At 52.8% G+C, this 25,347-nt stretch overlaps 3 protein-coding genes across 17 annotated transcripts in view; 1 reads left to right on the forward strand and 2 right to left on the reverse strand.

The window, feature by feature from the left end:
- Tsc2 (TSC complex subunit 2) overlaps positions 1-321 on the reverse strand; it is a 36,998-nt gene extending 36,677 nt beyond the window's left edge. For 6 of the 13 annotated variants that reach the window (XM_035447852.1, XM_027424950.2, XM_027424947.2 and 3 more), the window contains exon 1: positions 175-314. The gene's annotated coding sequence lies outside the window, so the exon portion shown is untranslated. Of the gene's footprint in view, positions 1-174 lie in introns of all 13 variants that reach the window. The other 7 variants (XM_027424955.2, XM_027424954.2, XM_027424953.2 and 4 more) reach the window with 3 other exon arrangements.
- Positions 322-329: 8 nt separating this feature from the next.
- Positions 330-6,434, forward strand: Nthl1 (nth like DNA glycosylase 1). Of its 2 annotated transcripts, none has more exons than XM_027424962.2 (6): positions 330-487; positions 1,696-1,934; positions 2,535-2,705; positions 3,458-3,617; positions 6,012-6,117; positions 6,245-6,434. In XM_027424962.2, the coding sequence occupies exons 1-6, from the start codon at positions 385-387 to the stop codon at positions 6,351-6,353; spliced, it is 888 nt and encodes a 295-aa protein (XP_027280763.1). In that variant the 5' UTR covers positions 330-384; the 3' UTR covers positions 6,354-6,434. The 2 variants fall into 2 exon arrangements, with proteins under 2 accessions (XP_027280763.1, XP_027280762.1); XM_027424961.2 differs by having other exon boundaries at positions 332-487; positions 6,196-6,434.
- A 480-nt stretch (positions 6,435-6,914) lies between these two features.
- On the reverse strand, positions 6,915-17,360 carry Slc9a3r2 (SLC9A3 regulator 2). Of its 2 annotated transcripts, XM_027424957.2 has the most exons (7): positions 16,965-17,360; positions 14,520-14,720; positions 9,443-9,622; positions 9,077-9,230; positions 8,969-9,012; positions 8,206-8,268; positions 6,915-7,997 (listed from the first exon to the last, which is right to left on the reverse strand). In XM_027424957.2, exons 1-7 carry the CDS (start codon positions 17,175-17,177, stop codon positions 7,839-7,841), a joined length of 1,014 nt encoding a protein of 337 aa, XP_027280758.1. In that variant the 5' UTR covers positions 17,178-17,360; the 3' UTR covers positions 6,915-7,838. The 2 variants fall into 2 exon arrangements, with proteins under 2 accessions (XP_027280758.1, XP_027280761.1); XM_027424960.2 differs by lacking the exons at positions 14,520-14,720; positions 16,965-17,360 and adding an exon at positions 12,071-12,765.
- Positions 17,361-25,347: the final 7,987 nt, after the last annotated feature.

The raw sequence follows: 25,347 nt of genomic DNA on the forward strand, positions 1-25,347 counted from the left end.
GAAGCAGAGGCCCGCTCACAAACGCAATGGACAGCTTGGAGCACCGGGACTTGTCAGCGGTGGGTGCGGCCGAGGCCTGGATACTAAAGGGCCAGCTCCCCTTCACCCCATCACAACGCGACCACACAATCATCCTGACCCGCACTAGTGGTCAGTGCCTTGCGGGATACTCACCCCGCGCGCGCCTCCCGCGCGCAGGACCTCCTGCAGCCAGGAAGGCGCACACCCCCGGCCCAGAGCAGCTGCCGGAAGCGCAACCTGCACTTCCGGGGGCGAGGCTTTGCTAACTTCGTTGAGTTCTCTGGGAATTGTAGTTCCACGTGCGCGTAGAGCAAGTGACGGGACTGCGGGGGCGGCCGGGATGTGTAGTTTGCAGCTTCAGGCATGAACACGGGCATTCGGATGGTGACTCGCAGTCGGAGCCGCACGCCTAGGATCGCGGCAGAAGGGTGTGGGGAGGAGCTCACGCCGCGAGAAGCTGCTGCAGGTAGCGCTGCACTCGAGGGTTTTTGGAGGAAAGACGGAACGTGGAACTTTGGCTCCAAGCCGAGGTCCCGGGCCGCGCTTTCTGACCTCATCTCGGCACCGCATAGTAGGCAGCCGCCCACAAACTCTTGAGTCTCACGTGTCCAATCTCCCATCCTCGCTTTTTCCGAGTGGCTGGGACCCGCAGGATCTGTAGGGGTCCATAAGACTGGGTTCTGAACTTGTCCATTCGTCCACCCTTGTCGCCAGCGAAAAGTTTAAGTCCGCCTAGCTTGGGACATTTATTTGTTCCAGGTTGACTGTGGGGCACAGCAGCCTGTCCTCAGAGCTTGTAGGGCCAGGCTGGGTGCCAAGAACACACCCAGCCAGAAGTTTTCTCCCCCAGCTGGACGGTGGTTCTGAAAGAAAACAGGCCCTTAGCGAAAACAGGAAAGGGCATGGCACTCATTGCGTTTGTTCTGTAGCCATTAAGGACCTACTATGCTCCAAGTCTCGGACTGGTACTTAAGCATAAGTGATTAGAGCAAGACTGCATCGACACCAATTGCCCCAGAAGCTTTCAGTAATGGAGACCCACTGGGAGCCAGGCTGAGGCTCAGCAAGAGCCAAGTACCGCAGAAGGAAGGCAAACGTTGATACTGTTAAGGAAGCAAATGCTTTGATGTTGTGAGAGTTTGGAGCTCATCCTGAGGGTGAAGATTTCTGAAAGGGGAGTGGCACAGTCTAGTTGGGTGTTAATAAGAGGTTCTTTTATTTTTTTAATTATTTATTATGTACACAGTATTCTGCTTACATGTATGCTTGGATGCCAGAAGAGGGCACCAGATCTCATTTTAGGTGGTTGTGAGCCACCATGTGGTTGCTGGGAATCGAACTCAGGACCTTTGGAAGAGCAAGCAGTGCTCTTAACCTCTGAGCCATCTCTCCAGACCAAGAGGTTCTTTTAAATGCACCTCAAAGGACATGGGACAAGGGGAAAGGTTGCATCATCCTAGAGGCTGTTACTTAGTGTCTTGGTGTGCTAACAGGCACTTTTTCAGACTATCATGACCTGTGGTGACAAGGACAGAGCACTGCTCCACACACCATGGTAGATGATGGACAATTGTACAAATAAATGGGGGAGAAGTGAACTGGCACACAAGCAGCACCTTACCCCACCATCATATAAAGCTCATGCTCCAAAGACTGGGTGGCACTTTTTTTCAGAAGGAAGAAAAAGCTGCCGGCCTGTGAAACGTCCACGTAAGACACAGAAACTACATGTGGCCTATGAGGTTTCTAATGGTGAGAAAGGTGAAGATGCTGAGCCCCTCAAAGTACCAGTTTGGGAGCCCCAGAACTGGCAGCAGCAACTGGCCAACATCCAAATCATGAGAAGCAAGAAGGATGCACCTGTGGACCAGTTAGGTGCTGAGCACTGCTATGACACCAGTGCCCCCCCAAAGGTAGGCAGAACCTCCTCCTGCCCAGGGGATTTGTTGTTCTTCCTCTCTGATCTCTACACGAAAAACAGACTAAGACCTTCCAGCTCTCTCAGCTGACACCATTCCCTACAGGCTGCATCCAAAGGAGTATACCCCACCACCTTAGCGCACTGGACAGCATGCATCACTTGTCATTCCTTGTGACCACTGTGCATGTCAGGAGTGCCTGTGACTTGAGGACTCATGCATAGTAGAAGCATTTGGGAACACTGGGTATGTGAGAGAAGGAGAGCTCCCTACATTGCACTGGTTCCTTAGACTAACCACCTTCTATCCTGGAGGACTTGAGTACTTCTGTCTCTGGGCCTTCTTGTCTATAACATGAGTAGTGTTATCATTAACCAAGCACTAGCAATAACCATAGTAGCCAGTGGTTGTCTAATATCAACTCCATACATTGGAGTGTCACACTACTCTATAGAGGCAGATAATTACATGTTAGGTGTGACAAGACAGACCCCACTATCCATGATGGGTAAGAAGTCCAGGATAACAATAAATATGGTTAAGAGACATGACTAGCATCAGTCACCATCCTTGCCCCTGTCATTGCACAAGCAGGTGCGGAGGTACCAGATACTCCTGTCGCTGATGCTCTCCAGCCAGACCAAAGACCAGGTGACAGCGGGTGCCATGCAGCGCCTACGGGCACGGGGCTTGACTGTGGAAAGCATCCTACAGACAGATGATGACATGCTGGGCAGGCTCATCTACCCTGTGGGCTTCTGGAGGGTAAGCCTTAGCCTTGACAACAGAACCAAGAGGGGGCACTGGTCTAGAGATGGTGGGCAGGCATTTCTGACTACAGAGGCCTTTCGTGCTTCTAACCAACCAGGAGTCTATACCATGGGGCTAGTTCCCTGTCCCTGAAGCTCTTGGAACTTTCCTGTTTACATCCCTTCGTTCCTTTACCCTCCCACCTAGCTGCCTGCCCTCCTCTTTCCTCCCTTCCCCTCCTAGGCTCCCTGGAGTGCACCACTCCAAAGAGGCTGCTCTCCTACTCCTCAGAGCCCTGGGTGGTGGGTGGATCTGTTGAAAGCAGCTCTGTGGGTGGGGCTGCTTCCCCTGGCACTGCGTGGGCCATGTCTATCATATTGGTTTTAAATAGCCCTCTCCACTCAAGCACAGGATGGGAACCACCCAGCTGGTCTGGCAGTTGCTTGGGGGAGCCCCAGGCTTCAGCCTTGCTTCCTGAAGGCCCAGGTGCTACTGAGTCTAGGTTCTAGGGAGGGAATGCTGAGGCATGGGAGCCATGCTGGTTCCCACACACATGCCATTGGCCCACATTAGTGGGAGGTAGCTCTAGGCATGTATGTACTGGAGTCCTGCTAGGGGCTCTTTCAGGCCTCTTTACTGCCTTTGGCTCCTCACCTCCTGGAGAGGCAGGGCAGATAGATATCTCTACATGAGACATGGGCAGGTAATGGGCAACTCTGGATACCTGTGGGTCCTCAACCCCAAGCCTAACTCACACCATCTTTCAGAACAAAGTAAAGTTCATCAAGCAGACAACCGCCATACTGCAGCAGCGCTATGAAGGGGACATCCCTGCTTCCGTGGCAGAGCTGGTAGCCTTACCAGGTGTTGGGCCCAAGATGGCACACTTGGCTATGGCTGTGGCCTGGGGGACCATATCAGGCATAGGTGAGTGGTTTATGTCACAAGAAGGAAGAAGTCAACTATAAGCTTGCTTGCTTCTGTAGGGATTCCCTAAATATTTTGTGACTCAAAACATAGTATTAAAGGGTATTCTCAGTGCTGAGCAAGCTCACAGCAGGGCACTGAGGACAAGAACTCACATTTGCTGAGTTCCTCCTGCATGCTGATCTCTGTGAGGGACTTTGAAGCCAGGTGATCCCCACTGGCTTCACTGTGTAAAAAGGCTGATGGTGGGTGGGTAGTGTGACAGTCCTGTGGAGTCTGACCATGGCTTCCAGGATCTGGGAAGCCTTTTGTATTTGTTGTTATTGTTTGTTTTGGTTTTTCTAGATAGGGTATCTCTGTGTTGCCAGTGGATTTATCTACAGGAGATCCACCTGCCTCTGTCTCCCCCCACCCCCAGTGCTGAGATTAAAGGTGTGTGCCACCACTCCCAGCACCGCACTAGCCTCGGTTTAAGTCCTGGGATTATAATCACGCACCGATGTGCCCAACTCCGGGAAGTCTTTCTGAGGTCATGTTTCAGTTTAGGGTTTCTGGTGAGTTAGCCAGACCAAGAGGTACAAGTGTGTCCCAGGCAGAAAGAATAGCAGCTGCACAGCTAAATGACAAAGCAGGATGCTCTAGAATGGGTGGGGCAGATCAAGGAAACCTAGGCTGAGGTGGTGGTGGAGGAGGGGAAGGGAGGTCTGCTGGGACTGGGAAGGAGGGTCATTTCTGGAATCCCTTTTCTGGGTGTGATCGCCCAGCATTTGAAGCACCTCTGTAGCTAAATTGAAGACATATTCCCTGGGCCAGGGACAGAAGTGCTGCTTCTCAGAACTTTGCCCAGAGTAGTTGTGGCTCCTGTGGTCACATAGAAACCAAGATTTAGCCCTGACCTCTTTGGGCCCCCAACCCCTGGCTCCTGAGTGTGCCTGGTGGACGGTTTCCTTCAGCAGGTCTCTAAGCCTGTAACACAGTAGCACCGCCCAGTGGGTAGAGGGCAGCTGGGGGCCCAGAGCTTTTCCTGGGAGCTGGTGACCACCTGTTGAGACTGGAGAACAGCAACCCTTGGAAAAACCTGACAGGTAGGAAGTGGGTGAGGCCTCCACTCCTCAGCAGCCGCCAGCAGCCTCTTAGTAGACACTTGAGCTTATCTAGACACTGTCCTCAGCTGCCTGTATCCCAGGAGTGCTGTGGTCAGGTAGCTCTGTGGGGGAAGGGCCCCTGCAGGGAATTGTGCTTTCAGTGGTCAGGGCAGTATATACGTGCCACCTGCTTCTCTGTAGTCTGAGGACCTGGCTACCTTCAGTGAGGCCCCAGGGCTGCCTCCTAGGGAGAAAAGATGGCCTTTCAACTGAAAAGCAAGAACTATGGAGTTCTGGCTCTTGCAGCTGGGTGACCTTAAGTCACACACTTGGCCTCTCTGAACTTGACTTGACAGCCAATGAAGTAATCTCCCTTCTTAACAATGCAGATGTATAGGAAGCCCTTCTGGCCAGCATAGGAGGCTCCTACATGATGTGGTCCTGGATTGGGCCTCTGGGTTCTAATTTTTTTTTTTTTTCCCGAGACAGGGTTTCTCTGTGTAGCTTTGGAGCCTATCCTGGCACTCGCTGTGGAGACCAGGCTGGCCTCGAACTCACAGAGATCCACCTGCCTCTGCCTCCCGAATGCTGGGATTAAAGGCGTGCGCCACCAAAGCCCAGCTTGGACCTCTGGGTTCTAAGGAGTGTGATTACAGAGAAGGAAACTGAGGCTTAAGGCTTCCACAATGTGACCCCTCAACCTGCACCCCTAGTCTTTTCCCAGGCAATAAGCAAGTCAGGGAGCTGGCATAGGACTGGCTAATTGTCAAACCTTGGAAAAGCAGGGCAAGCACTGCAGTTGAGTGGGTGGCTTGGCAGGTGACCCCAGTGAAGGCATGAGGCTGAATCCCTGCAATGGCCCACTGATGGGAGCACAGCTGTGGCCAACCTGACCCTGCTCTCCACTCTGTCCCCAACAGATGTAGCAGCTGCTACATATTTGCTTTGTAGTACAGGCTGGCTTCGAACTCAGAGATCCACCTGCAAGCCTTTAATTCCAGTCCTCAGGAAGCAGAGGCAGGTGTATCTCTGAGTTTGAGGCAGGCCTGGTCTACATAGTGAGTTTCAGGATACTCAGGGCCATTAAGAGAGTCCCTGTCTCAAACAAACTAAACAAAAACAGGCTGCCTGCACTCCAGACTCAGCCAGCCATGCAGATGTAGTGAGTTCTCTCAGGCTCCATGGTTCCCATCTTGTCTAGAGGTCCAGGGGGGAGAAGCCCTGGGCTCTTTCTTAGGACTGGAGATAGGGATGGGGCACCGTCCAGCTGGCAGAGTGCCCTCGTTCATCCTACCCTGTCTCCAAGCAGCAGTGGACACACATGTACATAGAATCACCAACCGACTGAGGTGGACCAAGAACGTGACCAAGACCCCAGAGGAGACACGCACAGCCTTGGAGGAGTGGCTACCCAGGTACAGTATAGCTGGATGAGCCTGGGGGAGGGAGCAGTCCTGCCCTCTTATACACTGACCTGCCCCTTACCCCCACAGGGGGCTGTGGAGTGAAATCAATGGACTGATGGTGGGCTTTGGCCAACAGATCTGCCTTCCTGTCCATCCTCAGTGCCAGGCCTGCCTCAACCAGGCCCTGTGCCCTGCTGCCAAGGACCTCTAAGGGTCAGAGGACTTCCTCTGGCCAGAGTCTGTGAAGTGCCTTTGTGAGGAGGGGTAATGAGGTTTGGGGGTTTTTTGCAGAGTATATAATAAAACTGGGGGTTATCTACACTTGACTTCTAGCCCAGTTGATTTAGTATCAAGTCAAGAAGCATATATGTGAATGCTGTGTCTACACTTGTTCACATGTCAGGCAGGACTGCCTGGGAGGCTGTGTGGGGACATACTGTATCCTGGGAAGTGGGGGAGCATAAACCCAGGAGGGAGGAAATAGAGCCAGCTGCAGCCAGCTGCTGGGAAGCCTGCGGGGGTGGGGGGGTGTCCTTGTGAACTCTCACACTCTGTCCTGCAGACCCAGCACTTCCCTGAACTTCTAGCTTCTGAACTCGTGCTTAGCCTGTGCCAGGAGCCACCCCCACCTTAACAGAACTCTAGAGACCTAGACCCTGGACTGCCGGACACAAGGCTTAACAGGACGTGTCTTGGAGAAGTAGGAATGATGGTGTCATTCCTCACCTAAGGGTCTTCTAGAATTGGCCTTATCCCTCACCCCCACCCCATCAACTGAAGACTCAGAAACGACACAGGCGCCAGAGTCCAAGGCAAGGCCTGTTTAATTGAGGGTGCGCGTGCGTGCGCTATGGCTTATGAGGCAGACTGCAGTGCCAATAAGTGAGTTTGGGCATTGAGAGCACTGAGGAAGGGGCATAAGGCAGGGGCCAGGCCCAGGAGCCCAGGATCATACCTGGGAATAGCTCACACAAACTCACTGTCTCCAGGTTTAGGGGCTGCAGAGCAGCATGAGGGGCTGGTCCAAAGGCTTCCCAGAATCATGGAACCACCATCCTCTGGCCCCTCAGAGAGCATAGGCTTTGCATTCCAGAACCCAGCATGTGGGAGGCAGAGAAGAGAAGCCTGGCATAGGGACCTTCCCTCACTCGGGATGGGACAGTATTAGCTCCTACAAGCACAGCTGGCCCTTGCAGGCTCCTGGCTGGCTGTTCCCTGGAGTCCCTGGTCTCTGCTCAGGATGGTGTTGCTGACAGGGTGGATAAGAAAGGGTTTGCAGAGAAAGGTTTGTTTTATTGCAATTATTTAGAGTGAGTCCCGAGGGGCTGGGGGAGGGGGCTCCACTATTAACTAGAAACATATGTGGAGCTGGAGACCTTTTAGGAAAAAAAGCGAAAACATGAATTCCTTTCAGTCAGCAGGCCCGAGGCAGAACAGCAAAGGCCCTTGGCAGACCACCATTCATAGGCTCCTCCCTCTCTCACTGGTTCTCTGTCTGTTTCTGTTTCTGTCTCTGTCTCTCTCTCTCTCATCTCTGGGTTTCTCTCTTCCCACATCTTGCTATGACAGCCACAGCACCCAGTGGACAAGACAAGGGTTCATGGGGTCATGGGTTGTTTTCTGGGTGGCATGATACCACCCTCCAGTCTGCTGAGGCTTGGGGAGCTCTGGAAAGGTCCAAGGTCTGTGCTTGAAGAGACCCTGGGGCCCCTGGACAAGCAGAGAGGGGCTCAGAAGTTGCTGAAGATCTCTCGCTTCCGGTTCCAGTCCATCTGTGGTGCCCGCTTGTTGACCCTAGTAGCTCGAGCCTTCTCCTTGGCCTCAGCTGCTGTGGGACTCAGGTGGAGGCCACTCTCCTGGAAGGGGTCTCGCTTCCAGGCACTGCCATCCTGGGTACAGATGAGGTGCAAACAGTGAGCCATATCCCTGGCAGCTTCCTTCCCAAGGAACTTACATCAGAGGCTACCTCAGGGCCTAGGGCAACTAGCCCAAGAGGCTTCTTGGAAGTGGTAGCCTCACTGTCCTGGTAGATATTTCCATAGAGATGAACTCTTAAGCCCTCTGAAACCCCATGTGTGAGCACCACAGCAGAGTTACCTCATTGTCCTTCTCTGAGCCTGGCAGGTCACTTCGGGATGAGCACTTGGAGCCACCATTGAGCTAGGAAACCAAGGGTAGGTTGTGGTTTCAGCGTCCTCATCCTGGTGCACCTAGACCTTCACATGCGCACACATGCACAGTTCACTTTTGAGCACACACAACACAACTGCATCTACTCCTTGCTCAGCATCACACTTCTGTCACTGTCTGGGCCAGGGCATAACTGGCACCTGTCAGTGAACAGGCAAGCCCAACCTGGCCAATCATGATAGGGGAGAGCAGTTGTGGCAATGGGAATTGGCTACGTGAATGTCACCTGATGTCCCAAGAAGGAAAGGACTGAAGACTACTCAGTAGTCATGTCATGTAGGAACAAAGCATGGAAGGGTGGCCCAGGACCCCAGGTACCCTGTGTGAGCCCCAGTGCTGACCCTATACAGGATCCACAGTAGATATTTGTTTTGTTTTGAGACAGGGTCTCTCTATATAGCCCTGGCTTTCCTGGAACTTACTTTGTAGACCAGGATGGCCTCAAAAACTCAGAGATCTACCTGTCTCTTCTGTCTCCCAAGTGCTAGGATTAATGGTGTATACCATCATGCCTGGCTAGCACAATGGGTATTTTTGAGGTGGCCAAGCCAGATAGGTTTCACTTCTGTACATCCTCAAAGGCAGAAATCTCCAGGAAAAGCAGCCTCTGTCACATCTGGGGACACAGAGGTGGAGGTGCACTTAGGATTGCATGGGCCCACCCTCTCACCTGGGCAGGACTGGTCCCGTTTGTGACTGGTGATGGCAGTGGACCTGTGGGAACAGCATGTTAGTGACTTCACTGACCCTACCCTGTGCCCCTAAGGTAGTAGCCTACCTTCTACATGTTCCTCAGTGGGTATGACCCGCAACCGCTTGAAGTGTTCATCCGTCTCAGGATCTACCACCAGCAACCGGGCCTCATCCTCCCGTGCCTTGATTCTGGCAACAACTTCGGCATGGCGCAGCCCCTCCACATTCTGCCCATTCACCTGCCACCACCCACACAGGGTCAGAAAGGCCTGAGGGGCCCAGTCGGCCCAATGCCACCCAGCCAGGTGTGCCATCAAATATTCATCGAAGCCACCACCAGCCGAGGCAGCAAGAGTGCCAGCTCAAGTTCCCTGTGTCTCCCCTCCTGCAGGGACCCAGGGCCCAGACATAAACACTTAGGGACATACAAATACACAGCGACCCAGGGTACCTCAATGAGCCGGTCCTGGGCACGGAGGCCAGAGTGGGAAGCAGGTGAGCCTGGGTCCACAGAGCGGATGTATTGACCAGGCCGGGACTTGTCACTATGCAGGTTGAACCCATAGCCCTGGGGTCCCCTTCGCAAGTGGCAGAGCCGGGGACGCAGCTCTCTTGGCGGCCCATTGACATCCTGTAGACACAAAGGAGGTGACATCAGGCTCTATCCCAGCCTTCCAGTTCTAAGCTCTCAGGAACCAATCCCAGGATTCACTGATAAAAAACACTCTATGTGCCCCATGACTGAGGTGCCTAGAAAAGTTTGGTGACAAAGCCAGTTCCCACACATGTAAATATCTAATGACATAGCTGCTGGCAGGAGCCATTGGGGTCACTGTGCACAGCTTGGGGAACCAGATGGGATAACAGCCCCCATCACAGGACCTAGCAAGACTGTGCCTTTAGGTTTTGCCTCCCCCCTCCTTTGCCTGCCTCCTGTAGAGTTGGTGCCTTGGAAGCTGGAGCAGCTTTGTTTTCTTCTCAAGGCCTCCAAGAGGCTCCTCTGGGCTGTGTGGCAGCTGTTTGCTTTTGAATTCCAACACTAACTGGGACCACTGCCCCATCCCGTGGGCCCAGAAAGAAGAAACTTCAAGTAGGAAAGATCCAGTGACAGCCAGTCCTAGAGTACAATGCTTCCTCGCCACAGCACGAAGGGCTCACAATACCCACAGGGAACCCCTACCTCTGCCCAGGCTGCCTTGCTTTACCTCTGGCATCCTGCAGTAGATCTCTGGGTCAGGAGGCTATGAAGGCAGGGCCCAGCCCGCTGACCTTCCACCCCAACCAGGAGCCAAGCCAGAGACTGCTGCTGAATGGCCAGTGGCTGCTGGTGCCCAATTACACAGGGCCAGTGGCTGGGGTGGGCAGGCAGGTGGCATCTCAGGTTTCTAGGTGTGTGTGCAGGTGACAATGTGCTGGCTGGGGGCATTTCCCTCACCTACTACTACCCCTGCCCCTGCATATCTGATGGCTGGGGGACCATAGAGCAGGGAGGTTCCTTCAGGTCTCAGGCAGATCTCTAAATCTCAGGTACCTGTTTTCCCCCAACCCAGAATACCTCTGACTATTCCATCTGCCCACTATACCTCCCTTTTTGGTGTTCTGGCAAGAAGATCCCATGTTGTAACCCAGGCTAGCCTCAAACTCAAATTTCAAAGTGATCTTTTGTTTTAGCTTCTGAGTGCCTGAATTATAGGCATATGCCACCATACCTATCTCCAAGCCCTAAATGTGGTATTATCCATGTCCATGTGTGACAGCCAGCTGCAGGAGTAAGTACATCCTTCCATGCAGAGCCACTCCTGGCTTAGGGTTCTGGGATGTCCCTTCAACTTGGATACCCTCTTTTTATCTAGCCTCACTCAGGACCCCTTCCTTGACCCCAAAGCCCAGCTGGATTTTCCTGCTGACCCTTGGTGCACAGCCACCATCTGCCCTATTACACCAAGAATTACAGAGGTTAAACTGTTCCCTAGTCCCCTAGGGACTCAGCTTGACAATGTTCACTGAATTGAGGGTTGTAAGGTCTCAGAGACTGTCAGAATCCCACTGCACAGATTTGACAGCTCGAAAGACATAGCTGAAGTTATGTACAGACTTTGGGGCAAGGCTCTGATAGGCCCTAACAGAGGTACCTGTCAAAACGCAGCCTGGGACAGCAAGAGACTAGTTCACAAGGGAGAGAGACTGGAGAAATAGACAACGCCAAAACAGTATGAGGAAATACGTGACCACTCCTGGCACAATGTCCTAGGAGGCAGGGCCACATCATGTGGCCATAGAGACAAGACATACAAGCTTACACTCAAACAAGCAACATGGACACACACAGCCACCCACACATGCAAGCTTATGTTCATGGCACTGCCCCCTGTGACCTCTTCCCACGGCCTCTGTGGTAGCCTACAGGGCAGGGTTTCCTGGGCTCCAAAATGGGAAGCAGGACTTGGCAAGTTATTGTGACCATGAAACTAGGGACCACTCCTGAGGGGCTGTTCTGGCCAACCCCCAGCCCCAAGTCAGATCAGCCACATCTCAGCACAGGCTAAAAGATCCCTTTTGTCAACTAGCCTAGACTGTCTCTGGCCACAAGCAGAGTCTAAGTAGTGTCAGGCCTGGCATTAAGATCCTCAAGTACAGGGACTGCAATGCACCCTCAAGCCTGTGGAGTAGAGGGGGACAGCTAGAGCAAGCAAGTGGGGGTAGGGTGCCCCCACAAGCAGTGGGAGGGGTGCATTGCTGGAATTCTTCCTCCCAGCCCTAGCTGTGAGCACACTTCCTGCCTTCTTTAGACAGGCCTTCTGGCTCCCACGGCTCTGAGACACAGAGCCATAGAGCTGGGCAAGCCGCAGTACCCCTGCTGAGCCTATAGCCAAACAAAGGCTGATATGGGGGTGCTCTAGGAGCCAGGCTCTGCCCCCCCCACCAGATAATGACTCACCAACCCCAGCAGAGAAAGGCCCCCATTGTTGCTTGGGGTCCATCTTGCAGGCACAAACATCCCCAAGTTCCCTGTCCCTTCCCAGAGATTGAACTAAGGCTGGGATCCTGACAGCCCAGCTCTGTCCCCGTCCCACCTGACCTGAACAAGCCCCCGATGGCAGTTCTGTGGAGAAGCTCCTGGGGCAGAAGCAGGCAGCATGGCATTCCTGGAGCGAGCCATGAGAGGTGGGCTAGGAATGGCAAGTGGCAGGTGACCAGCCTGGAGCGGCCTGAGCTCTTGGGCCAGCAGAGACTGCCACCCCACTTATCTACCTCCTACTGTGGCTCAGGTTCCCTGGGGATGGGTGGGAACATAGGGGCTGACTCACTTTGGGTAGCAGGGTGGTTACTGAACCCCCTCCCCTGTCTGGCGCCCCCCACACCCAGCTGGATTTCCGTCCCAAGAAAGGAAGGAAGGAAGCTGCTGGGAGGCCCTGCCCTGCTACAGGACCCAGGGCTGTGGAGAAGGGGAGTCAAGGGAGGGGACCTTGGCTGGAGAACAGAAGACAGTGGATGGGGGGAGGGAAAAAAAGGACAGAAGGAAACAGGGGAGCCCAAAAGCTTTGCTGCTATCACTTTGTTCTACAGCATCCTATATCGTGAAGCCACCACCTGCAGAGTTACACCATCCCTAACTCAGTCCCAAGTCCTCCAGGAGGTATCATGGTAAGACTGAAGGGGTGGAAAGGCATGGTCTATCACTGCCTCCCTGTCCCTGGCACTGCTAGCTGCTGGGTCTCTGTTTGGGGGCTGTTCCTGTCATCACTGCTAGAATCATCTCACTGCAGCTGCAGCCACCCCCAGCCCTGAATGGCCTGGGGTTGAGTCACCACTGACTAGGCCTTCCCGCCCCCAAAGGGAGGGGCAGACCATATCAGTATTCTCCCCTGTCCCACCTCCCCTATCCTGCAGGCTGGGACAGATGACACAAGTTCAGGGAAGATGAGAAAGCTGTTACTTCCCATGGAGGCACCTAACAGACACCCCCACCCTAAGCAGAGCAGAGGCACACACACCTCGCTAGTCTGTCCAGCCCCCAACCCCCCATTAGAGTACAACCCTCTGAGGCTCCCACATCCAGCCTGAGGCAGGCTGTTTTAAGCCTGGTTTGTAGAGGTTATATAAGGCTCTCCTTTCTCTTCCAGGAGAAGACTGTCCCTTGGGCTCCTATACCTCCTAGAGTCCTTGTCCCTAGACTTGACCCATCTACAATGGGACAGGCCATTGTACCCCCTTTTGTTCCTCTAAAAATACGCCCAGAGGAAGCCCCCTCCTAGGGCTTCCTGCAGCCCCTCCAAGCCTGAAATAGCAATGACAGGGAAGGACCCACCCACACCAAGGGGCCTGGGCCACCCCATCTCCAGATAAGGCCCCAGGGTGGATTTTTCCACAGGAAGGTGAACAGGGCTGTTTGCATCTAAATGAATGGACAGGAGGGGGGCCTTCTTCCTAAGCAGGAGAAAGGGGTGCTTAGGGAAAAGGGAGGCTCTCAGCCCTCAGCCAGAGGAAGGTGGGCCTAGGACCATCTTGTTCCCTCAAGAATTCCTTCTAAAGACTCCTGATCTTAAACAGCCAAAGGGCAGAATCTAGATCCTAGGGCTTGGCACCTGCCCTCAGGTCTCTGAGAAAGAAAAGAACCAACAGGTTGAAAGCGGAGACCTTTGCCCAGGTTGGCCTTACCACTGGGAATGTCATCTTCCAACCTCCAGACAGGTCCTACAGGGAGCAGCACAGGCCCAGCCAGCTCAAGTAGGAGACATTTGGTGAGGTCAAAGGCAAATGCTAAGGTCTGAAGTTTCACCTGACCCTCCAGCAACCCTCAGCCAATGGTTCTCAGAGTTGGATGTGGGGAACCCCTTGGCTCAGAGAATAATTAGAAGACATAAGAGGCAATAACACCAGGGCCTCCAAGAAGCAGAACAAACAGCCTCGGGCCCTTCCTCCTTGCCCCACGTTCTGCCTAGGTAGCTACTGAGGAGGTAGAACAGACCTTCCCTTGTTTCTTCCAGGTCTCCTGTCCTGGAAGGAGACAAGGGGGAGGTGCTATCCAGCAGGAGCCATGGGACAACAGCACATAGGGCTCCCTAGGGGAGGGGAGCCAAGGGAAGGACTCATCCCAGAAGCTCCTTATGAGGACCCACGTGCCGCTCACCTGGGTGCCAGTCCCCATCCTTGTCCATATTTTCCACCTGTGCTGGAAACCCCCACCCCACTATAGTAAGATCTAATCCACCCAAGGCTCTCAGAGCACATGGATGCTTCAGACAGAGACATGGAGAGAGCCCAGGACAACAGGTATCTAACAGACACTCAGTCCTTTAGTGTCCCAGCAGCTCCAACCAAGGCTCCTCAGCCACTGGAACCTGAAGTAGAGGGAACAAAGACAGAAAGAGTAGCCACAAGTGGTCACCAAGGGCATAGAGAGTGGCTACTGTAGTAGGGAAAGAGCCCTAAGAAGAAATGGAGGCTTATAGAAGTTATCAAAGTGAAGACTATTACCAAGAGTTCTGGAAAAGGTTCATTATCCCCACAGACATAGCCCACCATACCTTCTGGCCAGTGTCAGAGCCAAGGCTGCTCGAGCATGCCCAGTCGTGCTTTGGCTCCCAGGGGTTGTGGGCTGGTGGAAGCCCTCGATGGGCCATCTCCTCAGTGCAGGTCAGTTGCCGCCGGCAGAGTTCCTCATCTGTCTCCTTGTCCACCACAAGCAGCTGAGTGTGCCCCTCCACAGCCTTGATCCTCTGTACCACCTGGAATGGGTGGGTAGCAGGACTAGATCAGCAGCCAACACGCTGGGCAACACATGGATAGGGCACCACTTCGAAAGGGCGCCACTCTTGGCAAAGCACGACTCACAGACAGCAGGCAGGGGTTGGCCTGCCAGGGGTGGGCAGCTGGACTGAGAGGCCTGCGAGCTCCACCCCCCACCCCCAGTTTCCAGTAGCTCCCTCCCTCTTCTCCCTGAGCTAGGGCCCAGGCTGCAAGTACTTCAGGATCCTCTTGTGGCATTGCACCAAGCTCAGGTAAGGACAGGAAGGAGATGCCAGGAGCAGCCAGATGGAAGAGTCAGAAACGATTGAGTTGAGCTTCAGGATTTCAGTCTAGTCTATGCATGTGTGTGTGCATGCTTATCTGTATGTGTGTGCTTTTGTGTGTGTGTGTGTGTCTGTATGTGCATCTATTTTAAAGTCTGTCTTTCCGCCTAGGTGTAGGAGAGGGCTACATGGCCCCAATGTGAGTATTTGGGTTTATTTCTTTCTCTGAGATGCAGTGTGAATCTAACACCCAGAAATCTCTAGAACTCCAATTTGCCTCCAGACCAGGACTAGAAACCCATTCTTGCTGCACCTGCAAAGGGGTGAAGAACTAGAGATTCTACCTAAGGTGCCAGAAATATCAGGTAAGCAGGATCCCACTCCAGCAGGTAAGGCGAACAGTAGCAGATACAACAGTGTAAGAGGTGTGGCTTGACAGCCATCTGTGTATCTGGATGGGTGCCTGTGAAGTGTGGAGAGCATGTGGGCTACCATGGATCATGCAGGATGTTAGTTTGAGTTCAAAGGGAGACATGCCCACCGGACATCTGAAGGGCAGGAAGCATTAACAACTGCACCAAGGCCTGCGGCTGAAGAGACGGAATCCCCATCATTACTTCACTTAGTACATGCTATCCTATCACAGATAGGAAGGTCTGACCCACAGCCACCTTCACCTGGCCCCTCCATGACCATCCTCTCTCCCTGTGACCAATAGAACAGGATCCCAGCACCCTGACACCTTTTGGCATGGGAACGGAGCCAGTCAGTAAAATAGGAGTCATGGTTTTACCTCCTATCTTCCTGAGCAGGAGAAAGGATCGAATGTGGCTCTGCGTGAAAGTCTGTAGGGACTAGCACCCCAGAAACCTGCGATAAACAGGTGGATTCCAGTAACTGCTAGAGGCAGATGACACCAACCCTGCAGGTCTCTACCTTGCCTTGTGGGCCAACCTTTGGGCTCCATCCCAAACTCTTCATCACACAACCAAATCCAGTGGTCACTGTAGGTAGAAAGCAGGTTCCTGAGGGAGACAGGAATTCCCTCATGGCCCAGTGAAGTACCACCCTGCCTTCTCCAGGCTCCAAGACTAACCACACAGGTAGGTCATGGACATGCTGGTACCAGGGATCCAGGCAGAAATGGTGGAAGAAGTCTGGGCCCTAGCCAAGGTCTGAGGTGTGTCTACCCCTCAGCAGGATACAGACACCCAGAGGTAAAACCTGAGGAGAGAACAGCCTTCCTCTGGCTACAGAAGGCAAGAGCTGAACAGTGACCTATACAGGGAGGGCCAGGCAGCCTCTCAGGAGGAGGCTGTTTCTGACACCAAGGAAGTATACTGCCATGGTGCTGACTGCCAGACCCAGACATAAGGGCCCATGAGAGAAGTACACCAGTATATCCAATCATGCAGACAGACAGATGGACGGACACACACATACACACACACACACAGCTGGCATACATGTTTGATGTATCCACCCAACCCTAGACACACATTCCAGCACTGACACTGAATGCTTTCATCCTGGAACAGTTGGGTAGTGTGTTCATATGGATGACCCCAGAGAGACCTGCAAGCACTCACACATTGACAGAAAAGCATCTGTACCACAAGGCCACAAGGTGCCTTAGCCACCTCCTCCCCCTCCATGGCACACAGAGGCCAAAACTAGCAGAAGCAGCCAGGGCCCTGGCCAGAGTAGCCGCAGTGCGGCCCCTCCCTACCAGGATGTCCTCCCTCCCCCGCTAGTGCAGGACTGAGCTTCCTCACCAGGAGGCCAGCTGGCCGGCCACGTCCCACACCTCAACACCGAACCCAGGCAGGCCCCTGTGCGACCCTGGCCGGGTCCCACCATGTGGCACGCAGAAGTGGGGGTTGTTGGCATCTTGGCCAGCGCTGTAGGGACGCGCCCCCAGGAGGGTGCCGGGGGGCGGGGCGCAGCGCAGGGACCCACCTGGTGATGCGTCTCGCCCTCTACGTTGACGCCGTTGACCTCAACCAGGCGGTCCCCGGCGCGCAGCGCGGCCGCCTCGGCTGGGGAGCCTGGCTCCACGCGCCGGATGAACTGGCCACGGCGGCCCTTCTCGCCATGCAGGTGGAAGCCGTAGCCTTGCTCGCCGCGCACCAGGCGACACAGGCGGGGCCGCAGCGACTCCTGCGCGGCCATGGCACCCGCTGCCCCCTGGCTGGCCGCGACTGGCCACGGCTCACACCCCCGCAGGCTGGAGCGCGGAGGCGGCGGAGGCGCGGGCGGGAGAGCAGGCAGCGGCCTCTGTGGCTCCCGCTCAGCTCGCGTCGCCTCGGGCTCCGGCTTCGGCTCTGGCCCTGGCCCCTGCTCCTGCTCCTGCTGCAGCGCGCCGCCCCCGCGCCCGCCCCTTCCCCGCCCTCCTGGCTGCCCCCGCCCTAGCCCAAGCCCCGCTAGCTAGGCCCCTGCCTGGGAGCCCAGACCATGGAGCGAAGATTGCAGGGTCACAACCCCGAGCCCTGGGACTCCTATGTCATCCCATTTTGGCCACCCTCCGAAGCACCTTCGCCCTCTGTTCCAGGAACCACTCATAGACACCTGCATACCCTACATTCCCTACATTGAAGAGGTTCCTGAAATAGGGAGCTTAGAGAAAGGACCCCTACACAGAGACCAGAGGGCAAGAACAGGGGCCGCTGCTCTCCCTCCTCGGAATACACCTCTACGCACCGCACCGGGATTGCTCTGGCCGCTCCCTCTTTGCCCTCTGAATTTAGATCCCCAACACAGAGTGCAACAGGCAAAATACAAATTTAAAGAGACATGCCAGTGACTAGGTGACCCCCTGCCCCTCCCAGGAAGTGTTTGTTCACTAAACATCCTGAACCCATAGTCCCTGCTTTTCGGGAACATGAGTTTATCTGGCAGAGATGCAAGGGTATTTGCTGCCTTCCTCTTGACCTGGTATGATCTCTGCTAAGGATGAACTTTGGCTCCTGAGCTCTAGGTGGTGACCAGCTGTCCCATATTAAACCCCACAGGTCTCCCATCCTCTATCCCCCATAAACTCTTACTTTTACACTTGTGTAAGTTCTCACCTGCGGGACAGCAGTCCCTCAGAGAATCACTTATGCATATTCCTATACAGTTACCCTCAGAACAACCCCGGAGGAAAGAGGCCATTTTACAGATCAGGAAACCGAGGCCTGGCAAAGGGAGGTTCTGAACCTTTTTTGGAGCCTAGTACTGTGAGACTGCACTTTGACCTGCAAGTATATTCTCAGGCACATATGGCAGCTGAGATCCAGGCTCACCTACAGTCTGCTTCTCCCCAGCCCACTGCTCCTCACTTACCTGGTCCCCCTGGATCAGGTATAGCCAGTTCATACAATTCCCCATGTGGATAGGAGATGCAGCCCTAGTTCAGTGTTTGCCTCTCCCTCTCCTCTTTCCGGAGCCCTTAGCTGGAGCTCTCCACCTCCACCCAAGCACCAGGACCGCCTCTGAGCAAAATCATAGGCAGCAGCCCCTTGGGTACCCACACCCTAGTGGCTGCCCCTGAAAGGCACTTAGGCTGAAGATACATTGTTGCTCCCTGCCCCCAACCCTCTCTGCAGATTCTGGATGATGCTGCCATAGGCTCTGGCCCAGCTGACCATCTCCATCGGTCGGCCTGCCTTACCCAGGGTTTGTCTGTTTTAGGGTTGGTTTCTCTGGGTCCAGCTTAATGCTGGAGATTGTAAGATAATGTGTATGAACAGTATGCTCACTGTATATCCCACCTGTGTGGAACTTGGAAATTATCCCACAACAACCAGGACTATCCCAGACGTACTAACTGCAACTTTGTGGTCACACTAAAGAGGTTGGCAAGATGGAAGCTCTCCAGGCCAGGAGTTGAGGAAGGTCAGGGACTTCTCACCTCAACCTTGGGCCCTCACTGGCTTTCTGTGCCACCAAAGACTCAGCCCATGAATGAAGATGGGATGAGAACAAAACCAGATCTGGAACATGTGGTCACAGAGAGACCAGGAACCAAGGATGATGGCACCATAGCCACAGAGGTAGTAGCAAAGAAGTTCCCAAAGCAAAAGAGCTGAATAGTACCAAGGAAGGTAGCAGTAGCAAGGCAGCATCTTAGACGTGGGCTTGAGCCACAGAGGAAGCCTGGGCCAGCAGTGTGGAACAAGAGGAAAGAGGCAGCCAGAGGCAGTACCGCTGTAATCCCAACACTCAGGAGGCTGAGGCAAGAAGATGATGAGTTTGTAGCCAGCCTGGATACCATGTATGGAAAACAAGAACAAACAATGGGGCTGGAGAGATGGCTCAGCCTTTAAGAGGACCAGGATTTGATTCCCAGTACCCATATGACAGTTTATAACCATCTATAATGGGATCCAATGACCTCCTCTGGTGGGCAGACATACATGCAGACAAAGCACCTATATACATAAAATACATAAACAAATAAACACCTCCATACACAAGGTTTTTCTGTGTAGCCCTGGCTGTCCTAAAACTTGCTCTGAGGACCAGGCTGGCCTGGAATTCACAGAGATCTGCCTGCCTTTGCCTCCTAAGTGCTGGGATCAAAGGTCTGTGCCACCACCACTTGGCAACAAATCAATCTTTTAACAGAAACAAACAAAATGTTTTGAAAGACATCATTTAAGAAAAATGGGACTTCTAGTTCCAGGACAGCCTCTAAAGCCACAGAGAAACCCTGTCTCGGGGGGGGGGGAAACAGGGGGGGGACTTTAGGGCTGGAAAAATGTTTCAGCAGTTAAGAGTCCTAGGAGCATTTATTGTTCTTTCAAAGGACCTGGGTTTGACTTCCAGGACCCACATGTCAACTCACAACTATTCATAATTCCAGTTCTAGGGGGTCCCATGCCCTCCCAGCACCAGGCATGCTAGTAGATCATACATATGCGTGCAAGCCAAACACTTACGCACTTATAAAAATAAATAAGTCTAATAATACTTTTTTTAAAGATTTTTATTTATTTATTATGTATACAACATTCTGCTTCCACGTATATCTGCACACCAGAAGAGGGCACCAGATCTCATAACAGATGGTTGTGAGCCACCATGTGGTTGCTGGGAATTGAACTCATGACCTCTGGAAGAGCAGCCACTGCTCTTAAACTCTGAGCCATCTCTCCAGCCCCTAATAACACTTTTTAAAGACTTTAAAATCAGGCCGGATGGTGGTGGCACATGCCTTTAGTCCCATTACTTTTGAGGCAGAGGCAGGCAGATCTTTGTGAGTTCGAGACCAGCCTGATCTACTGAGCGAGTTCCAGGACAACCTCCAACGCTACAGAGAAACCCTGCCTCAAAAAAAGAAAAGAAACAGACAGAATGGAAGTTGAGGTACTGACTGAGGAAGAACAATGAGGTACTGAGGTGGGATTGCCATGGGTTAGAGGCCAGGCTAAGCTACAGGAAGACCCTGTCTCAAAAACACAAACATAGGGGATGATAATGTAGCTGGAAGAGCACTTTCTTAGCATATAGGAAGCTTTAAATTGGATCTCTACCACTCCATAAACCTGGTATTCATGCTTATAATCTGAACACTTGGGGGGTAAAGCCAGAAGATGAGAAATTCAAGATCATCTTGGACTACATAGTGACTTTGAGGCCTGCCTGGGCTACATGAGAATCTGAGTCAAGAAAAAAATAAAACGAGCTGAAGAGAGAGCTCAGTGGATAAGACTACTGCTACTGCAGAGGCCCTGGGTTTAGTTCCCAGCACCTACATGGTAGCCCATAACCGTCTGTAACTCCAGCTCTAGGGGAATTCAAGCCCTCTCCTGGCCTTTGCACCCACAATTAAAATACACATGCCCCACAAATCAAACCAGACAAGAAAATGCCTATTTAAACAACAAAATAGAATTAGGTGTGGTGGTTAACGCCTTTAATCCCAACACTGGGGAAGCAGAAGCAGGTGGATTCTTGTGAGTTCCAGGCCAGTCAGGGCTATATACTGAGACCCTGTCTCAAAATGAAAAGAAAGCAGCCAGGACAGACCAAGGGTGACCATTTTTCAAGGGGGAGCAGGAACGAGTGTCAGACATAGTGGAAAAGTGGAGGCTTATTGCAGTGGAGGGACCTGAGTGTGGGGGTAGGGTGGGAGGGGTGAGGGGTGGGGGGTATGACTACACCTCTTAGACCTTCTCCTCTAAACCTCCCAGAGAGGCTTTAGGCAGACAGAAGCCCCATGGACCTGAGAGGCGGGTAGAGTAGCAAATAGAAACAGGCCAACAAGGCTTGAAGGTTTTTGCTCCCATGGGGTGAGGGCCTCAGAAAACGGGATAGAAGGTGGCCAATGAGGCTGTAAGAGTTCAATGGTGTAGCCCTGGCTGTCCTGGAACTCACTCAGAGGCCTGCCTCTGCCTCCGGAGTGCTGGGATTAATGATGTGCACCACCACTGCCCGGCATTTTTCATCCTTCAAGATGGGGAGACCTAGCCCAAGACCAGCAACACCCAAGAAGGTCATCAGAAGCTTTGAGGAATGTCGCCCACTCGGCTTCACCCTATCCTATAACTCACAATCCAAGTGAGTCGCCTGTGTGACAGAGAGCTGGCCTTTCTGATCTCCTCTCTTTCGGGTTATCTAAGGACAACCTAGACTGGGTCTGGCCTACACCCGAGGTGAGACAAAGAGTTTTTTTTTTACTAAACATTGAAAAAATGTATGTACATCCCTCTTGAAAGAGCCAAAACTAGCCGGGCGTTGGTGGTGCACGCCTCTAATCCCAGCAGAGAGGCAGGTGGATCTCTGTGAGTTCGAGGCCAGCCTGGTCTACAGAGCAAGTTCCAGGATAGGCTCCAAAGCCACAAAGAGAAACCCTGTCTCGAAAAACAGAAAAAAAGAAAAAGAAAGAAAGAAAAAAAGAAAGAGCCAAAAGCTGGGTGTGGGTGGGGCCTGGAATACGCTGTCCCAGGGGTGGGGCCATTATCCTGACACTGGACAAAGGCTGGGATCGTCCTGGGAAAGCGCTGCTATCCTAATGGGCAGTAATGGCTTTGCACGCCATCTACCAGGTCTCGCTAGGGCCTTCTCCCTCAGACTACATGGCGCCTCTCTTTAGAGTCCCATATTGGAGCAGGAGGGATCAGCGTAACGAAGGGAGAAAAAAAAAAAAAAACAAATCCAGAGAAAATGAGACAGGGCAGGGAGAGAAAGAATGGAAAGAAGGACAGGAAACCGGCCACCTTCAAGGATTCAGAGACTTCGCCCCGCCCCCTTCCCGCCTGGGTCTAGCTCCCTTCCTTGGCTAAGCAACGCCAACAGCAGTTGCGTATCGCCACCTAGCGGGAAGAAGAGTGATTGCACCGTGTGGGGGAGGAACCGGGGTAGCGAGTGAGGTAACAAAAAGTCCTCTTTAGACCTCACTTCCCTGGTTTAGATCAATTCCGTTTCTGCGGAGTTGGAATTTGGTTAAGGCCCTGGAGCTGGCTACACCACCCAAGCATAGGAACCTGAGCCTTGGGAGAAGCCAGGTGTCTAACAGGCTCAGCTAGCTTTGCCTTTCACCCTGGACCTGGCCCCTACCTCTCTAGAATGGGATCGCTCTACGTAAGCAAGTGGCCCAGCCCTTGTGACCAAACATTTGCTAACTACTTGGCATTAGGCATTAGCTCCGGCAAGCACTGGGTAAACATTGCTCAGACCCAAGGAAACAGAGCTCTGTGTACTTTGGCCTACGCATAGGGGGGCCAGAGCTTGAGAAGCCCCCAAAGAAGCCTGAAGCCCTGAAGAGTCTTTTGTAGTGTACACCCTAGGCTACTCATACTGTTCTGGAATCTGCTCGTGGATCTTGCACACTTCAGTAGTAGGTAGGGAGCACAGGGAACAAATGTAGCTGAGTCTAGGGCATGAGGGCATTAAGCTTATCCTATGGGCAGTGGGGAGCCCGTGGAGGACTGTACATCTGGGGATGACATGCTCAGGTCACTGATGTTTTGGAAGGTTAAATTTGTTCAATAACAGTCAAGAATCTGGGTCAGATGTGGTGGTGCACACCTATAGTCCCGCATTCAGGAGACAGAGGTAGGCAGTTCTCTGTAAGTTGGAGGCCAGCCTGTTCTACATAGTGAGTTCCAGGACAGTCAGGGTTATGTAGAAAAAACCTGTCTCTAAAAAAAAAAAAAAAAAGTAGGGGAGAGTAATTCTCCTTGAGGAGTCAGTAGTCTCCAGTTCGGCTATGTGACACCGAGGTAAATAAATTTAGGGCTTCATAAGAATTAGGATGATGGGCTGGAGAGATGGCTCGACTGCTCTTCCAGAGGTCCTGAGTTCAATTCCCAGCAACCACATGGTGGCTTACAGCTGTCCGTTGTGAAATCTGGTGCCCTCTTCTGGTGTGCAGATGTACATGACGGCAGAATGTTGTATACATATTAAATGGATTAAAGTCTTAAAAAAAAAAAAAAGAATTAGGATGAGCCGGGGTGGTCATGGCGTCTGCCTGGAATCCCAGCACTCAGGAGGCAGAGGCAGGCGGATCTCTGTGAGTTTGAGACCAGCCTGGTCTACAAGAGCTTGTTCCAGGACAGCCTCCAAAGCCTTGGAGAAACCCTGTCTCGAAAAAACAAAAAACAAAAATAAACAAAAAATAATAATTAGGATGAAGCAGTACTCCTTGGCCAACCAAAAGGTAGTTACCTGAAATCCTGAGTTTGATCCCTGGGACTCAGATGGTGGAAAAGAGAACCAACTCCTGCAAGTCCTGTTGCAGCTACATGTGTGGCTTTGAAGATGTACAGTCACACAAATAAATGAATACATAGATAAAAATATTAAAAAATTCAAAGAACTGGTGATATAGCTTAGTGGGTGCCAAGTCTGAAGACCTAAATTTGGTCCCTGGGACCCACACAATAGAAGGAGAAAATCAATTCTCGCATGTTGTCTTCTAACCTTCAGAGGTGTGCACACACACACAAGAAAGAAACACAAGAACAGAAATAATTAAGATGTAATTTTGAATTTTAGGGGCCAAAGAGATGGCTCAACAGTTAAGTTTCATAGGACCTGAGATGGATCCCCAGCACCCACATTGGGTGACTCACACCACCTGTTTCTCCAGTTCCAGGAGATCCAATGTCTTCTAGCATCCAAGAGCACTGCATGCATGCAGGCACAACTCTCATGCACATAAGTGTTTTTAACTTTTGAAGGTGAGGAGTGCTGACATCTAGGGGCCAAGTTGGGAAGAGCCTATAAGCAGTAGGTCAGAAGGAATGGCCAGGGTGGGCAGCAGGCAGGATCTACCTGCTTTTATCTTTGCTAAGAGGACTGAGGGAGAGTTCTAACAGCAGATGACAGGGAGGTTTGAGTTCACACAGGTAATCCCAGCATTCAGATCTGAGAAGCGACAGACTGAAGAAGTCTGAAGAGGCAGCAAAGGTGAAGGGTCCCAGATGTGTGAAGCTGAAGGGAGCCCAAAGATATGTGTGTGTGTGTGTGTGTGTGTGTGTGTGTGTGTGTGTGTGTGTGTGTCTGTCTGTCTGTCTGTCCTGCGTGCTTTGTTCCAAGCGAGCCTGGAAATTACTATGTAACTCAAGCTGGTCTCAAACTCAGCAATCCTCCTGCCTCAGTTAGTCAAGTGCTCATATTACAGGTCTGTGCCCCAATGCACAGCTTGACAAAGTGTATTTGTGGGGGGCCAAAGCAAATGACTGGAGAAGAATAAGAAGTGAGGCATGAGGGCTGAGGGGCTTCCTCCCTAAAGGGGCAACCTTCTGCTTACCCTCCAGATACTGAGGGGACCGGACGGAAGGGGTTGGAGAAAATTCAGGCTTAAAATTAATACCAGGAAGTGAGCAAAAGTCCTGGCGGGTTGCCTGGGCTAAGGGCAAAGCTCACAGTGCAGAGAAGTCTCCTCAGTCTGGACAGAGGGCGGGGTGAGGGCCACCTGGAGCCCCCACTCTTTGGGTTCTCCCACCTGTATGTTTCAGTGGACAGGCAGGACCTCGGAGGTGCATGCCCTGATTCCTATAGGGGTCTGTAGGATGGCTCTCTATATTCTGGACCCTGAACTGATGTATACACCGATAAACAGGGAACGGATCACAATGGAGGAAGCAACCCAAGGCCCGGAAGCATCTCAGCCTTGCTCCCACCCCAACCCCCGACTGCGCCCCTAAGGACTGATTGATGAGCTGGTCTGGTCAGGGAGGGGGTTCTTGACATTTGCCAGGGCGTGGGCGCGCAGCTATGTACGCCCTGAAGCTAGACGCAAAGTACACAACGGAGAAAAAGGGTCACACGCGGGGGCGCAGGAATCAGGTTGGTTTTATTGACCAGACCACGATGACTGGCTGTAGCTACAAGCTGTGCTCTCTGGAAA

Source organism: Cricetulus griseus, chromosome 7, assembly GCF_003668045.3.
Source record: "Cricetulus griseus strain 17A/GY chromosome 7, alternate assembly CriGri-PICRH-1.0, whole genome shotgun sequence".
NCBI lineage: Eukaryota > Metazoa > Chordata > Mammalia > Rodentia > Cricetidae > Cricetulus > Cricetulus griseus.